This window comes from Cavia porcellus, unplaced genomic scaffold (genome assembly GCF_034190915.1).
Source record: "Cavia porcellus strain 051 isolate PalLab524CR breed Dunkin Hartley unplaced genomic scaffold, mCavPor4.1 scaffold_29, whole genome shotgun sequence".
NCBI classification, from domain to species: domain Eukaryota; kingdom Metazoa; phylum Chordata; class Mammalia; order Rodentia; family Caviidae; genus Cavia; species Cavia porcellus.
In genome coordinates, this window is record NW_026947512.1 from 40,687,051 (window position 1) to 40,704,044 (window position 16,994).

Here is a 16,994-nt window from a genome sequence, read left to right on the forward strand (position 1 = left end):
CGAAAAGAGTTTTCCTCAGAACATGTCACTTTTTGAAGGGGTTGAGAGTTGTTCATTGTATAGAGGGGTAACGAGCCCCTTCCTTCCTTCCTTCCTTTTTTCCTTCCTTCCTTCTTCCTGCTGTTTATGTTAAGCACATGCTGTACCACTGAGACACCCCCGTTCCTTCACTGTTTTTACTCTTAAAAGCTCTGGCCTTCCTTGTCCAGACATTGGTGGTCTCTGTACTGGGATACTTTCAGGGCACTGATACAATTCCTGGCAACAGGTGACAATTGTGCTCTCCTGGAATGTGTGACAGCAATTTTCCTGGCCCTTTCAGGGGTCAGACCCCCACGGGAAGTCCAGTGGGAGACAGAGTCGTTGGTGTAACTGAGAAAGAAAATCTTTCTCTTGAGGTTGGCCAGTTCTGTTAGGGTGTCAGGCACCTTCACTAAATAGCCCGTTAAGCCAACCCTCATGTTTCCCCTGAGTATCCAAAAGTTTGGGAGGGAACAGAAGGTTTGGGTTCTGGCTAGCCTGATTGCTGAGAATTCTGCATAGTCTTTCTGAAGCAAATACTCCTGGTCAGAGCTGAACTAGGTCCTAGGGGCGGAGCATGAGAACAGAGTACAGGAGGGGAGGAGACCCTTTGCTACCCGCCCACTGCTGTGTGCCAAGCCAGCACTCAGGGCTTTGCATAGATTCATTTATTCCTCACTACGAACCTTGACGGATTATTGTTTTTATGTTCCTGTAAGGTAGTTTTGAAGCCCAGGAAGGTTAGACCTTAGCACAAATCATGTAACTCAAGAGTTGGTATCAGAATTCCAGCCAACCCTGGTCTTTTTGCACAAAGCATGCCGTAGCTTGAACACAAGCACAATGGTTGAGGAAAGGTCAAGCCTGGCATGAGGTGAGGTTGTCAAGCCTCAGTTTCCTTGTGTGTAAAGCCCAGTAGCAGAATTCACTACGCTGGCTTATACAAAGGACAAAATGTTTGAAAAACACTTGACATTCATGAAGCTATACAAACAGATTCCAAAGGTGTCAGTTAATTCTTTCCTTGAACCATGTGTCCTGGAGTGCATGGTGGCTCAGAAGATGCATGGGACTGGGAGTCTGTTTAGTGTATTAATTAGGATGTAGCTTAGGCTTGTGAAATCACTTTGAAGATATGTTCAAAAATTCTTTGCTGGGAATGGTGCCACACACCTGTAGTCTCAGCCTACTTGGAGGCTGAAGCAGGAGGGCTGCCTAAGCCCCACACATTTGAAACCACTCTGGGCAAACAGTGGGAGTGTGTGTCAAAGACAAAAACAAAAACAGAACAACTCTGATTTACCTGCCTTAAGAGGTGGAGCCTGGTTCCCATCTGCTTGTTACAGGCTGGACTTGAGGATTTTTGTAACAAAAAGAACAAAGGAGAAGTGACAATACTAGATATGAAAATGCACTTCAGTTTCCTGCTAGATCACTCTTAGGCCGTTGGTTCTGGGGGAAGCCAGCATGTACATGCCCACAGCTGCTCCCCTAATGGTACATGGAGAAGCCGGGCGGTGGGCACCAAGGCACTGGTAGCATCTATGGGAATGAACTCAGGAGTGATATCCCAGCCCCCCCAGCCCCGCCAAGCTTTCGGATGACAGCAAGCCCTGCCCTGCACTGACCAAAGCCTCACCAGACATCCAGAGACAGAAGCAGGTTTATGTTGCTCTTGAGGTCCTGACCTAAAAAAATGATGAGATAATAGATATTTGTTGTTTTAAGCCACTGAGTTTTGAGGAATTTGTTATTTAGCAATAGATAAATAATATAGCTACTATAACAAAGAGACAAAAAGACTAGAGTGCTCAAACAGAGGCAGTTTCTTGTCCACCATGAACAATGCACGGAGCCTGAAAGGTGCAGCCTGGACGCGGCTCTGCTCGGTGTAGCCATCTGGGGAACCAGGTTCTTTAGCTCCTCTGGGGTGTCCTAAGTCATTTCCTTTTTTCATACAGTAACAGCTGGCTTGTTCATTTGTCTTCTATTCCATCTCAAAGGAGGGATCTGAAAGAAGGAAGGGATAGCCTTTTGCTTGTAAGCAGTAGATCATTACTTGTGATCTCATTCTGTTGGTGAGAACTTAGTCCCTGGTCACATTTCTCTGCAGAGCTATGGTTTTGTCATCTCTGGCTAAATTGTCACATGTTGGGTTAAAGCTCAGGGCAGTTTATTAATAAAAGGAGGGGTGAAAAGTGACCTCCAGTGGAGGCCTGCCACCTCTCCCTGCTTGGATTCTGGGTTTGGAGCTCTTTCTGTGCCTTCTACCAACTCACCTCTCTCTGGCTCAGGGTTCTCTTTTTAAAGTGAAGCATTGGAAGCTGAGCATGGTGATATGCATGGAAATCACAGCAACCTGAGAGTCTGAAGCAGGAGGATGGCAAGTTCTAACCCAGCCTGTGCAATTAGCGATTTTATGAGACCCCCGTCTTAAAATTAAACAGGCAAACTAAAAAGTCAGAGAAAGACCAGAGTACAGCTCAGTGTGAAGGCCCTAACTTCAACTCCCAGTACAAGAGAAAGAAAGAAAGAAAAAGAAAGGATTTTAATTACTTTCTCATTATTAGAACACAATACCCAACATTCACAATATAAAGGAGGAAGAGTTTGTTTTGGCTCACAGTTTGTAGAGGTTCCGGTGTGTAGCTGCCTGGCACCAAGGCAGGGAAGCTTGGTAGAGAGATGTGGGAGAGGAGAAACAGCTCACGGCAGGGCAGCAGGAAGCAGACAGGGGGATCAGGGAGGAGGAGGGGGACGCACCCTTTCAGGTCAGGCCCCCAGGGACCCACATCCTCCAACAGACTTCATCTCCCAAATCATATTTAGCCATAAACTCACCAGTGGACTAAGCCACTGATATGTATCACAGCCTCATGGTCCAATCACCTCCCCTAAAGCCCGCCTGTGAGAGCGTGAGGCTTGGCGGGGTGGATCCAGATGTAAACCATAACAAAAAGAAAACCAGCAGTCATTATTTTATTTTGTGCACATACCTAATAAGATAATATCTGTATTAACACTGGGGTTGCACCCAGGGCTTTCCCACTGAGCTACATTCCCAGCCTTTCCTCCTCCTTCTCTTCTTCCTCTTCCTCTTCCTCCTCCTCCCTCCTCTTCTCCTCGTCCTCCTTTTTCTTTTTTTCTTCTTTTTTGATATTTTACTTCTTATTTTCACTGAATTGCTTAATTACTCAGGCTAGGCTCTACTGGTGATCCTGCCTCACCTCTTGCAGTGTTGGGGTTACAGGCGTGTGTCAGTATACCTGCTTTCAAACTATTTTTAAGCATAATCTTTTTATATAGCAATGTTTTAAAAAAAAAAACTATAGAGTGAAGTTGTACCTCAGTGGTAGAGTATGCAGTCCTGGATTCCTGCCCCAGCTCCAAAGGCAAAAACCTGCATGTGCATAAAATAAACATAGAGTTGATAAATGAATTATTGAAAGGTTTCTTTCTCTGTCTTCCCTTCACACCAGTGGACCCAATGAAAGCTCTATGAAATACCAGGACTCGGGGTTAGAGGTCTGATGCCTAGAACTGAAAAAATGAAACAAATTTACCTGCACACTAAGAATATAAATAAGAACAGATATATTAAATTGTAATATACAATGATCATCTAACAGTACAAACTTTCATTTCATGGAGCTTGTCTGCTGATACTGATTTAAATACACTTATTTTTGTCATGTGGGAACATGAATTATATGAAGAAAAAGATGAGTTTTGAACTAATGTTGATTCAAGACTATGGTCTTGTACTATCTTCTCAGTGTGATCAGTTACAAAGGGAAGCATTATGTTCACAAACTTGTCTTGAAATATTTGCCAACATCTTGATAGTATTTTTGACAAAAGGGCTCCAGAAAATGTTAAAAAAAGAAAAGAAAAAGAAAGGAACAACACTACCACCAACAAAACTGCTGAATAGACTTCTGGCTCCCTCCTAGCTGCAGTGTTTGGGGGCTGAGCTCATTCACCTGCTTGGATAAGCAGGGCCGGATCCCAGCCCCGCCCAGCAGCGCCAGGGCTATACCCTGCAGGTGTCTCGGGGGAGAACAGAGCGGATCTGGCCCTCACTGCAGGTTCTTCACCCCTCACCTAATGAATCTTCTCCCAAAGCATGGGACGGGGCCTTCTCCTTGAAGCTGGGGCCAAAGTGAGGTGGCTTGGCTGGAACACCAAGTGGCCACCTTGGACTTGGACACCTGGAGCCCAAGCTGTCTCCACGTCTGCTCAGTGTTCTCACCAAGGCTCTGGCCATGTTCTCCGAGGCTGCCACTGGTTGTTGGCCTCAACTGGGATTAGAGCCCAGCTCTGTCAAGATTATAACCGAGAATCTGGACTTACCCAGCCTTAACCCAGTTTTTGTACAAACCCCAGGGTCAGAGAGGAGGGGCTCAACTTAATCTCTGTGGCTCTGAAAACATAAGCTCTGCCAGGGAGAGCTACCGAGGCAGAAGGTGGAGCTCTGGTCTCTCACTGTGCAGAGCAGCAGAAGCTGGCGCAGGAGCCGGTCCTCACCACACCCCCCGCTTCCCAGCCACAGGGCCCGGCCCTGTCCACCTGCTTCCCACTTCCTTCCTGGAGCCTGGTGGTGTCAGCCACCTTCCCATAGCTCCAGAGGCCAAATGGGAATTGAGCTGGAGGCTTAAGTGTTTGGCAAATCAGTGGGAAAGCCCGAGGCTCTTGTGAAGGCCAGCACCCCCTTCCTACAGACTAAGAGCTTTCCTAGCATGGCTGGGGCTGTGGTGGGGCCATAGAGAGAGAGAGTCAGGGGAGGTGGCCAGGCCAGGCTTCTCAGGATAAGGAGGAGCCTGGGTGTCTGCGTGAGGCATCAGGACACAGTGGTGGGACTGATTACAGCAGGGTTAGTGGGCGAGGGTTCTGGAAGAGTGCAGCAGGTCTTGGGTCTGAAAATGGGTAGAAGCTTGGCCTGGCAGCACACAGATCCCAGCACTCTGGGAGGATAGTGCTGGATTGGAGAGCAGACATTTAACTCCTCTACAGGCGCCTGTCATGTTGACATGGTTCTGTGCAAAAGCGAGCTCATCACCTCTTTTGGCGTTTCTGCTTTTTTGCTTTTTGAGACAAGGTCTTACTGTTGAAGTGCAGGCTGGCCTTGAACTTGCTGTGAAGCTCAAGCTGGCCTTGAAATCGTGATCCTCCTGAGTGTGGGGTCACGGGCGTGTGCCACCCCATGCCTGGGCCTCTTTTGATTTTATGAGAGACCCTGGAAGCCCAGATTTGATCGAGAGCTTTCCATTTATAGCATTCTGACTCAATGAGCAAAATACCTGTTGCGGTGGGTTTGGATGCGGGCTGCCAGGGGCTGTAGGTGGGAGTCCTTCCCTGTGCACTGGCATTACCAGCTCTCCATTGTCAGACCTGGCGGAGGTCAGCCTGTCATTTTTAGCTAGGACCTGGGTTTCCGAGTGGACAGGTCTTGGTCAAAGCACCTGCTTTAGCTGTTTCCTCTGGGAGCTTTACATGGCTTAAACAATATGCAGTCAGTGCTCGACGGTTAGGCGGACTGGCGGTCTGGGAGAGATTTCACATGGGGCACTGTCCTCGGGCTGCGTTTCTCTACCAAGGTCTCAGGAGAGAGCTGATATTCTTGCCTTTCTGGTCTTCCACAAGCCACCCACATTCCTTTGTGCCTGGCCCCATCCTTGTTAGTCAGCCGGGGCATCTAGCTGTTCCCTTGCCAAGTCTGTCACCACAGAAAAGGCTCTGCCCTTTCAAGGGTTCATGTTTTGGGCCAGTCAGATGCCCCAGGGTTGATCTCTCCAGCTCAAGTAGCTGTGGTTGGATAGGGCCTGTCTCTGAGCTGCTGAGGGTTTTTACTGGGGAGGGTCGAGAGGACAGAATGAGGTCATCAGTGCTGCGCTGGACTGGGATCCAGGTCATTCTCCCGGGACCCTGCTTAGCGTCCCTGAGACTGAGTTGTCAGCAAGTACATCTCCTCTGCATCTCCCTCTGATCTCTGCCTCCCAAGAGCTCTCTGTCCAACACCTGCCCTCCTGCCTTACACAGTCAAGCATGGTGGGACATAACCAGCCCCAGCTAAAGCCAAGCTGCTCGGGCAGTCTGATACTGGCATTTCAGCCTCCCAGGCAGTGAGTGGAATGAACCTCTTTTCTTTATAAAGTACCACTGTCAGGTACTTTGTTATAGCAATAGGAAACAGACTAATATATCAGGAAAGGTGGAATAGTCACAGATTCCAGGAACTGGGGGCTGTGAAGAGTACTCTGAAACTTTTGGATGTTTGGCTTCCGACCTCTGACCCCCCAAATGTCCTGAGGGCAGAAATCCTCCTTGGGAGACAAGGTTTATCTTCCTTGTTACCGCCACGCTTCTTCTATATGAGTTTCCTTCCTTCTTACTTTTTCTCTTCCTCCTCCTTCCCTTTTTCTTGCTTTTCTTCCTCTCCTTCTCCTTCCCCCTTCCTCCTCCTCCTCTTCCTCCTTCTTCTCCTCTTTTTCTTTTTTTCTGCAGTGTAGAGGCTGAAATCTGGGGCCTTATGCATGCTAGGTGAGCATTTTATCACAGAGTTACCCCCCAGCCCCAAGTCTCCTTTCCCTTAAGCGCTCTGAGTCTAGCAGGGCCTTTGGGTGCCCCAGCAGAGGCCCTCTGGAGCGCATGATTTGGAGACAGCCCACCTGTCAGGTTCTAGGTCCACCTGCTACCCTGGAGCTGCTGCTGCTCCCTGGGGCCTCCCCAGTGGGGATTCCGTGTGGAGTGAGGGACCAGGTGCGCAGTGCTCCCCTCCCCGACAGCCTGGGCTCTCAGGCTTGTTCCAGGGCTTGAGCCAGCCCTGGGGGGTGGGGGCGGGGGACAGGAGTGGAGGAAGCTGTCAGGAATGGCTCGGATCTCAGCTCCCCAGTCAGCTGGAGGCACAGGCTGCAACTAACAGTCAGTTTCCTCCCTTACTTTCTTGGTCTCTCTCTCTGTTGTTTTAGAAATAAGATAGAATTTCAAAAGAAATTAACGCTAAGAAATCACTAGTTGATAAATTACAGACTGTCATCTTAGAAATAGTTGTTCAAGTGCCAAAATTAAAGCATAGAAAGTGGACAAACAATGAGAGTGCAAACAGCTCTGTTCAATGATCCAACAAAAACTTAGTAATACGGTTATCAATCCTACACACTTAAACAAACATGCAGTTATATTCTTTAGAGCACTTTCCTTCCCTTTCTTTTTTTAAGATAGCAATTACACATTTTGGAACTTATTACTCCTACAGTTTCTATTACTTTTTACACCAGAGAGACAATGTGTAGTTGCAAATATGATTCTTACTTATTTCACTTATGAGGACAGTCTCCAGTTGCCTCCATTTACCTATAAAGGCCTCAAGATCATCCTTTTTATAGCTGAGTAATATTCCATTGTATAAAAATACCACATCTTTTTCATCTGCTCTGTGGTTGATGAGCATTTTGGTTGTTTCTAAGATTTAGCTATTACAAATTGTGCTGCTATAAACATGGGTGCACATGTATCATACTGTGGCATGATCTTTTCAATTTTTCTGGGAAAATACCCAGAAGTGGAATACCTGGATTATTCAATCCTAGTCTGCTGAGAATCCTCCATACTGATTTCCATAGTGGCTGCACCAGTCTGCTTTCCCACCAACAATGAAGAAGTGCTCCTTTCCCCCCCCAGCATCGCCAACACTTGTTATCAGTTGATTTCTTGATGGCAGCCATTCTTTCTAGAGGGAGATGAAATCTCAATGCTGTTTGAATTTGCATTTCTCAAATGATAAGTGATGGCGAACATTTCTTCATGTATTTATTTGCCTTTTGAATATCTTCATCTGAGAACTGTGTTCATCTCAGATGCCCATTTTTGGAGAGGGCCTTTGAATTTGGGGGGCTTGATGTTTTTCAATTCTTTATATGTTCTGGATATGTGTCTTCTGTTGAGGGATTGCTGGTTAATTTTTTTTTCCCATTCGGTGGGTTTTCTTTTCACTCTGTTGGTGATTTCTTTTGAAGTGCAAGAACATTTTAATAATATGAGGTCCCAGTTGTTGATTCTTTGAAGTGGTTCCCGTGAGGTATGTGTTTTGTTCATGAATTCTCTGCCTACCCCTTTGTCTCCAAGACTTCTACCTACCTTGTCTTCCCTCTCCTGGTCTCTGGTCAACTGCCCAAAAATAGGGTGGGGGGAACCCAGACATTGAATTTCAGTTTGGTAGTAGACAGCAAGGCCCACTTGCAAGAGGTGTCATCCTAAATTGGCTCGTTGGGTGGGCCTGAACCTACGTACAGGTGTGATGACCAGGCTGTGGGTTCCCTCTCTGTGTCTCTGAAACACTCAGCTGCCTTTAGAACAGTTGAAAGCTCTAGAAAAGACAGAGGAATCCTCAATTCATTTTATTTCCAGGTATCGAGAATCAAACCAAGAAGCATGAGCTGGTGGGTCTGAAAGTTTGGGGGAGCTGTTCAGTGACAATTCCTCTTCTTCCCTTACCTGACACCACACACAGCCACACACGTGCACGTGTGCAGACATACACTCGAGCACTCTTCAGTGATGGAGGTGGAAGCAAAGCATGGTGGACGATGGTAGTTAAACACAGATCTGGAGCCAGAGAACACAGTTTAAATTTTTCCTCTTCCACTTACTATTTGTGTGTCTTTGGGCAAATTAGCCTCAATTTCCTAGTTCATAAGTAGTGACAATTACACCAGGTTTTCACGAGGGTTAAATGAGTTAGTATTTGTAAAGACAGAGAAGTTCCTGGATGTGACTACAATATAGTTTTGTTAAATATAAAAAGTATATGATCTACGCTATGGGAATAATCTGGAAGCCATTTTTTTTTTTGGGTCAAATATACTTTCAGAGCCATGTTTCCCTCCTAAAGTTAGAATTAAATTCTCAAGTTACTCATCAGGAAAAAAACTAGGGCATCTGTGAACTGCACATAAACATTTGTGGCTGTCAGGATACACTCATAGAAACATACTGTCTAGAGTAAAACAAAGGAGATGATGATAATAGATGTCTTCTGTTCTGATCTAGTCAGGCCTTCTATGAGTGTGAGTTACTTCTGAGTCCTGCGTTCTCTTTTCTTGTGGTACTAGGATGGACCCCAGGAGCACTCACCTCCTGAGCCATGCCACCAGACCATGTCTGTTTTTCATTAAGCTTGATAGAGATTGTGTTGCCATTTTTGGAGGCAAATCAGTAAAGGTGAAAAGAGAAAGCAATTGCCTGGCAAGCATGAGGTCATGAGTTCAATTCTTGGTACCCCCCATCCCCCCAAAAAGAGAAAGCAATTATACTGCCTCTCTCCAACCCCTTTGGTGTGGGAAACAACTCCAGTGACTCCCCTTGAATGCAGAACAATTGCTGCAAAGTTGATTATATGGACACTTATTTCCTTATACTGATATATGTAGACAGCTGGCTATGGTGTTTCCTTCTCTCTTGGCTCTAAACATTGAAAACAAGGCTACTGATATGTAATCTCTAAAGCCATCAGACAGTCTCCTCCTTTAGTGCTCTCTGTAAAAGGTGGAGGGAAGAGCCATTAGCTCCAGGAATGTCACCTGGGTATGAGCCTCAAGGTAAAGAGGTTATGACTCCCCAGGGCACAAAATTTACATATCAAAAACCTAAGCAACAGCCTCCTAAAACAATTCATTGAGACCTTAATTGAATTATGCAAATTGATCCTTCTACATATCCTTATCTCTGCATTTTGCAGAGATGCTTTTCTCTCTACCTGGCCAGCCAGCTCAGATTCCTGCTATCCTCACTGTCATTCATCCCCTGAGCCACCCGCCTTCTTCACGAGATAATAAATTCTGGAAGAGGCCTTGGATCAGGGCCTCGGTCCATATATCCTCACTGGGGTCAGGCTTAGGACCCCTTGGCTGCCCTTAACTTGGAATATGTCTTGGTGTCTTTACTCTCGATGTGGGTTGCACTGGAGGTGGTAGATTGGAATTATCTTGCTGGGATTCCAATAACGTCTCAATGGGATTACAAATATAACGTTTTAGATGGTGAGGAAAACTGGAAAAGGGATTACAATACTTGGATAACTGTACTCAATTTTTGGGATTACAATAGTTTGGAGGAGACTCAGGGCTGGGCTTGATTTAAGTTTAATTTGCTGTTATCCAACAGAATGGGGACTCTACAGGAGAATGATAGGCAAGTGCTCTGCACTCAGCCCCAGCCCTTTTTATCCTGAGACAGGGCCTCCTTAAGTGACCCAGGCTGGGCTTGAACTTTGCAATTCTCCTGCCTCAGCTCCCTGGTAGCTAGGATCGCAGACATGTGCCACATGTCTTGCTGGCAGGGGACTTGTCGTGGGTGCCAGGTTTGTTTTTAAAACATAAAATTATCGATGCATCTGAACCCGGGAACAAAGGTGTATTACAAGCTTTGGTGATAGGATGCAGACCGGCCGCTTTTGGTCCTCTGCTACCCCCTTGTGGACATGCTGGAAATGACAGCTCACAATTCCCGGAGGCTCTGTAGGAACTGGTGGAGGTGGTGGGCCAGGTGGGTAGAGAGTTATTTATCGCGCTAGCAGGTCAGGAACCACCGCCATGACCGGCCAGGCTGGGATTCCCTGGAGACAAGTACAGAACTCTTTCAAGCTGTCAGTGACATCAAGCACTCTCTTCTTTGCCAGCATCTTTATTTTTTGTCCAGACACCTGGATCCAGTGCCAACAAAGCCTTCCAGTCACGCACCTCTGGGCTTGCTTTGGCCACCAGCAGCACCCACGGGTGCTGTGCTGTCCTCACACACCTGCTCTTCCTGTGCTTGCTGGGATGAGCCCGGGGGCTCTCCCTCTGGTTTCATGGCTTTTCACATCACCAGGCTGTCTGTCTCTACACTACGGTCTGCATTAGCCCCACACCACTGCATTGGTGCTGCCCCCCTGTGACTCCCTGCATGGGCACAGGCCAGGGATGGCCCTTTGGTTTTTACAAGGGAAAGAGGAGAACACCTGGACACAAAGAGGGGATGGGACCACGCGTCCCTGGAAATATCCTTCTGCCAACAGCCTGGCTGCCTCCTTCCTGCTCAGCGCCCTGGCACCTGCTCACCCCACTGGCCAGCTTGGCCTCCCAACCCTCTCGCAAAGGGCAGCAGCAGTCTGGGGCCTGGCCCAGGGAGAGGACGGGCTATTGGGCTTTCTGCTACCTGCCACCTGGGCCTCTTGTCTCCAGGTGAAGCCAGGGACCCTCCCGGGCCTGGCCTGACCTCCCATGCCCTCCGCTCACGCCTCCAGACCCTGCCGCAGCCTGCGGTCCAGGGCCAGGAGCTGCCTCAAGAAGCCCCGGTTGGGGATGATGCCTCGGTGGTCCTTGACTTTCTTGATGGCCTCCACGAGGGTGAAGCGGTGGTACAGCATGAGGTAGGCGAGCACCAGGGTGGCAGATCGGCTCACTCCCACCGCGCAGTGCACCAGGATCTTACCTGTGAGGAGAGACACACAGATGGCAGGCAGGTTGGGCTAGGGTGGCAGGGACAGGTAGGCAGGAAGATGGGTAAGCAGGGGCGAGTGGACACAGGATGCAGCCTGAGGAGGGAATTAGGCAAGCAGGTTTGGGGCCAGAGAGTGGCTCAAGTCATGTGCTTAGTTTAACACAGTCAAGGCCCTGGCTGGGAATTCCCCAGGCCTGGAGGGAAAAAGCTGTGAATTCCCCACACAGGTCAGGGAGCCTCTGCACATGGGCTGTGGAGGGCATCAGCAGTGCAGGGTGCCTAAGGCGGAAAAGGGCTTAGTAGCAGAGACAGATCGCTGATGCACAGGAAGGGACTCGGAGGACATCATGCAAGAGCATCAACAGGAAGCACCCTGTGTGGAGCCTGGGCTTTCCTGCGTCTTCCGCATCCCCCTGTTCATGTTCTGTTTTTGTTTGTTTGAAATGAGGTCCCCATGTGCTGCTCAGGCTGGCCCAGAGACCCTGGGCTTAAGCAATCTTTCTGCTCCAGCCTCCTGAGTAATGCATTTTTATTTATATATACATAGTCATCCCTTGGTATCAAGATGGGCAGGTTCCTGTACATGTCCAAGCCCATGAACACTCAGGTCCCATCTATAAAACGGCACAGTATCTGCCTGTGACATTTGCATATCCTCTGGTGCCCTCTGCCATCCCAAGGTTATTTACAACACAAGCACTATGCAAGCAGCTGTCATACTGTGTCATCCAGGGAGCAATGGCAGGAAATAAAAAGCCTGCAGGGTTCAGCACAGACTTTTCCCCCCTAGCTTTTCAATCTATGGTTGGATGAATTCAGAACCCGAGAATACAGAGGGCCAACTGTACCTTTTTTTTCTGATGACTGAAGTGTTTTTCATCATGCTTAAGGTGAAAATAATTGCAAAGTGATGAAATAACTAAAAAAAACTTTAGAACTACAGCAGGCGTAATCTCACATCTGGGAACAGCTGCCACTCTTAACACTTCTCCAGGTCCAGTTTTGTCTTGTTTTTTTTAGACAGCGTCTCGATATGTAGTTCAGGCTGGCCTTGAACTTGCTATCCTCCTACCTCATCCTTCTGGTGTCTGGATAGTAGGTGAGCACCACCATGCCCTGCATTCTTGTCTGTTTTGTTCCCGTTTGAAATAAAAGTGGTCATAGGCATAGGAGCTACCAGGGTGCTGCACTCTCTCCTCTCCGCCTGGGCTCCCGAGCCCCCTCCTACCTCCTGGCTGGCTCAGTGCACGGTGGATGAAGTCGGCGGCCGTCTGGAAGTGGATGCTCATGTCAAAGGCTGGGGAGTCGTGGGCCTCCACACCCAGGTATCGGATCCCCAGCCCCTCGTAGGCCTCCGGGATGCCCCGCCACCTGCTGTGCGAGGCGTTGAGGACATGGGTGATGCCCAGGCGGCGCAGCTCCCTGCGGTTGTTGGCCATGTCCCTGTGGAGACAGAGGGCAGTGGAGAGCTTGGCCGAGGGCTGTCTGGTGCCCAGAAGGGAGGAAGGCAGAAGACATACTCGGGATTGAACCTGGGACCTTTGCACTGAGCTACAATCTGGCCCATTATTGCTTTAAACTTTGTGACCAGGTCTCACTAAGTTTCGAAGTTACCCAGGCAGGGCTTGAGCCTGTGATCCTCCTGCCTCAGCCTCTCAAAGTGCTGGAAATACAGGTGTGTGCCACTGCACCTGGCTTATGATGTGGACTCTTGTCCTGTCAACAGGGGTGGTGAGAACTGATGATTTTTTTTTTTTTTGGTCTGAACAAGAGAAATGGGTAGGGTGAAATGGCCATGATGAAATGTTGAAGGAGCAGGGTTTTCATTAAGTTCTTTACATGTAGAGCCATAAAGGCAAAACTAAGATTAAAGGGCGAAAGCCATAAGGGCACAGATTTCAGTCTCCTGCACAGGATTCCCACTAAAAGTGGAATGTCAGGAGAGACTCTCCTGTCACTGCTGATTGAGCAGAGAGAGGAGCCTCATGTGTAGGTACAGGTGAGGGTCCCGAACCTGCTCATATTTAACACATCCCTGCTGAGGCTGAGAATGAGGCCCAGTGGTAGAGTACATGGGACTTATCCATCCTAACAGCAATGACAAATAAACATTCAAAGAGCATTTAATTGCCTCTGTGAACCTTGACACTGTGTGTTCCTAACACTTCTTTCTACACCTAATTCCCCCACTTTATACTCTCACTCACATCTTCTGCTTTGCCAGGTCTTCCATGGCTCACTCCACCCAAGTTTATAATGTCACCTTCCAGTGATCATCTAGACCCCACCCCTGAGCTCATCGACGACACCTCTTGGGCAAAGGGATTGCAGTCAGCACCCCCACTCTGCCGCAGGAGAAACAGCCCTAAATCTGAGCTTCTGAGGAGTCCTGGATCTGCTGCTGACAACCTGTGGGAGTCACAGACGAAGAGCTGCAGTTTCTTATCTGTGACCAGGCACAAGGTACTTGCCTTGCCAGGCTGCTGGCTGGGGAGCTTAAGAGGGAAAATGCAGGGGCTGGGGATTTAGCTCAATGGCATAAGCACCTGCCTTGCAAGCAGGCGGTCATGAGTTTGATCCCCGGTACCGATAAAAAGGAAAAAGACAAAAAAAAAAAAAAAAAAAAAAAAAAAAAAAAAGGGAAAATGCAGGTGCAACAAAGCCTGCGTGGTAACATCCTGGGGAGGGCAGTGGGACTGTGCTTCCTTTGAGGCCCTCTCTCCGTGGACTCTAGCTTTGGACTTTGCGGACTCTGCTGTGGGGTGCTTGGTCTCTAGTGGATCCCCTGCAGGTGCCCGCCTGCTCTTTCATCTCCCGGTCACTGCCTCTTCTCAGAGCCACTCAACAGCTAGAAGGTCGGAGAAGTCACCCGGTGTGCTTGCCTGGGAGGCAGTGCTGAACACTTGCTGCATCAACAGCATCATTCCTTGAATGGAGCTTTTCTGTGCAGAATCGAGTTTTCAATAATCCTATCCAGATTCCTCCAAAGCCTCCCACCTCTTCTCTCCGCCCATGCTCAACCTGGAACCAGCACCACAACTCAGTGTCTGTCTGCCACTCTTCTTCCTTCTACACACACACACACACACACACACACACACACACACACACAGTGCCACAATCCCAGTCTAGCACAATCCCAGTCTAGCGGTACCTACTGGTCTCCAAGGTAGAGGCCTGGCCAGACTTCGTCAGCATGGTTACAGGCTGTCTTGCCTGTGTACAGGAGCCGCTCCAACTCGAAGACATTGAGGAAGGGATGCTGCACAGGAGGCATCTCCTCCAGGCTCCCTCTGGTGCGAACAGGGGACCTTGAGCCACTTCTGGAGAAGCGGGCCATGAACGTCATGGAGGCCCAGAGCCAGTTCCCTGGGCACATCGTAGAAGCAGGGGGAGCCAGGGCAGCTGCTGGGGGCTGTAGTGATGATGGGGTTGGGCACCAGGTAGCCGCTGCTGGAAAAAGGGTGCGAGACATGCTAGAGTGAGCCCACAGGCTGCTCCCCGTCCTGCCTGTCACACTGGGCCCTGGGGGGATGGTGTTTGAGGGAAGGGAGTCTGGGCTGGCCTCCTGGGCTCCTCCAGGGCCGCTCTTTCCTCCAAGCAGCTGCAGCTCCTCTCACTGATATCTTTGGGCTGCCATACAAGGAGGTGGGAGAGTCACATGTCCTTGTTTACGGGAAGAGGGAGCTGCCCAGCTGCTGGGTTTCTGCTCGGCTTTCCACCCCCACTGCAAGCACACACACATACACACGTTATCTGGGTGCCTATGCACACTGCTAGGGCCCTTGGCAGCTTGAATCGGGGTCTCGTCTGCCATGGGCTCTAGGTGGGAATGTAGGGAGCAGGGATGGGGACTGGGGTGGCTTCAGACCTATCCAGGGAGAATGAGCAGGAAGGTCATCACTGCCAAGCCCAGATGCATGCCAAGCCTGCCTCATCAGTGCCAGGAGAGGAGCGCTGTGACCCATGCCTGCCCCACATGCTCAGTGATAAGCTTGGCAGGGGAGTGAGTGGGGAAGAGAAGTAAAGGAGAAGAATAAATTTGGGGAAAATACTTGCCAAATGCAAGCTAATGGAAGAAGGCTCCATCTATGTGCACAGCAGGTAAAGCTCACCTCTCAGGTGAGAATTCTGAGCCCACACTGCCATGGGGTGTCGGGGCTGTGTGTGGCAGGGAGGAGTGGAGGCTGGGGGTCTGGGCTGGGGGAAAGGTGGGGGGAAGGAGCATCGGGCAGCTCCCTGCCTTGGAGGGGAGACTCAGCACCTTTGCTGCTGTGGGAATCAACAGGCCTTGCCTGAATGTAGGCATGGAGCTAGCCCTAGGGGGTTAGCAGGTGGGCGGCTGGCCTTGCCAAAAGTGTCCTCTTGCTTTGGGGGTCACGGGGTAGGAGGCAGGACCCCTATCCTCTCCCCTTTCACAGGGATCTAGAGTCCTGCCAGTCCAGGTGGGTGGCTGGCCGCAAGAAGCCCTCCCTCTCACTTCCCTGCCTCCAGCCAAAGGACTCGCCCAGTGTCAGGCCCCAGAGACTACTGTGGCCACTGTGGCCCCATCCCACCCTCACAACCAGGGCCCGCTCTACCATCCCCACCTTCCCCGGGTGGTGGTGGTGGGGTGGGGCAGGAATTCACAGGATGGCAGGAGCCAGGGTGTTAGGCTCAAGGCCCCGGGGGAGGATCTGACACGCAGGTGTGGAAGGAGGGCGATTTGCAGGGGCTGGGTCAGAAGGAGCCCGGAGACAGCATTCCAGGGGCCCCTGACTCCCGGCTCCTCTGGCCTGAAGACCCCAGGGCGCCCCCGCCACACCACCCTCTTCCCTACGGAGAGATCCTGCAGCCTGTGACGGTGAGGGACAGCAAGGAGGGGCGGGCGCGCGGCGCAGCTCTCCCTGGGGATCCCCATTCCGTCCCCCCGGGCCCCAGCCCCTCCCTCCCGTCGCCATCGCCCCAGCCTGGGCCTCCGGAGGGAGCCCGGACGGTCGCCCGCCCGCGGGGCGGCTCTACCTGGCGGCTCAGGCGTCCCCGAGGCCGCTGGCGGGCGCGCGGAGCCCCGCGCCCATGCTTTCGCCCCTGGCCGGCGGCCTCGCAGCCGATGCTATGCCGAGACAGCCGCGTCGAGGCGAGGGTTCCGCAGCGCGGGCGACACGCAGGGCCGCCGGCCGCAGGGAGCGGGTGGGGGCCGAGCGCAGCGTGGGCTCCCGCGCCCCGGAGCCGCTGGACCAGACCGGCCCGCGCCGCCCGGCCGCCAATGGCAGAGCAGCGCGAGAGCGCCGCGGGGCTCGGGCGGTGCCGCCCGCGCCCTCGCACACGCGCACACGCGTGCACACACAGACGCGTGCACACACCGGCGCGTGCATGCACACATGCACACACGCGTGCGCGCGCCACACACACACACACACACACACACACACACACACACGCATGGGTATGTACCTCCCAGACAGGACCGACTGACCTTTGTCAGCAGGAGCCAAGCGCCCTGGGTTCACGTTTTA

The 16,994-nt window shown here is 50.6% G+C and overlaps 1 protein-coding gene and 1 long non-coding RNA gene across 3 annotated transcripts; both read right to left on the reverse strand.

Annotated features, from left to right (window-relative positions):
* Positions 1–1,824: 1,824 nt before the first annotated feature.
* On the reverse strand, positions 1,825–4,472 carry LOC134473993 (uncharacterized). The gene is made up of 3 exons (XR_010044522.1): positions 4,126–4,472; positions 3,367–3,421; positions 1,825–2,031 (listed from the first exon to the last, which is right to left on the reverse strand). It is a non-coding gene; the product is annotated as an uncharacterized LOC134473993 (long non-coding RNA).
* A 6,213-nt stretch (positions 4,473–10,685) lies between these two features.
* On the reverse strand, positions 10,686–16,698 carry Dusp26 (dual specificity phosphatase 26). 2 transcript variants are annotated; one of them, XM_005005934.3, is made up of 4 exons: positions 16,501–16,698; positions 14,658–14,949; positions 12,728–12,942; positions 10,686–11,490 (listed from the first exon to the last, which is right to left on the reverse strand). In XM_005005934.3, exons 2-4 carry the CDS (start codon positions 14,876–14,878, stop codon positions 11,291–11,293), a joined length of 636 nt encoding a protein of 211 aa, XP_005005991.1. In that variant the 5' UTR covers positions 14,879–14,949; positions 16,501–16,698; the 3' UTR covers positions 10,686–11,290. The 2 variants fall into 2 exon arrangements, with proteins under 2 accessions (XP_005005991.1, XP_005005990.1); XM_005005933.3 differs by having other exon boundaries at positions 14,658–14,952; positions 16,501–16,694.
* Between the last annotated feature and the right edge of the window lie 296 nt (positions 16,699–16,994).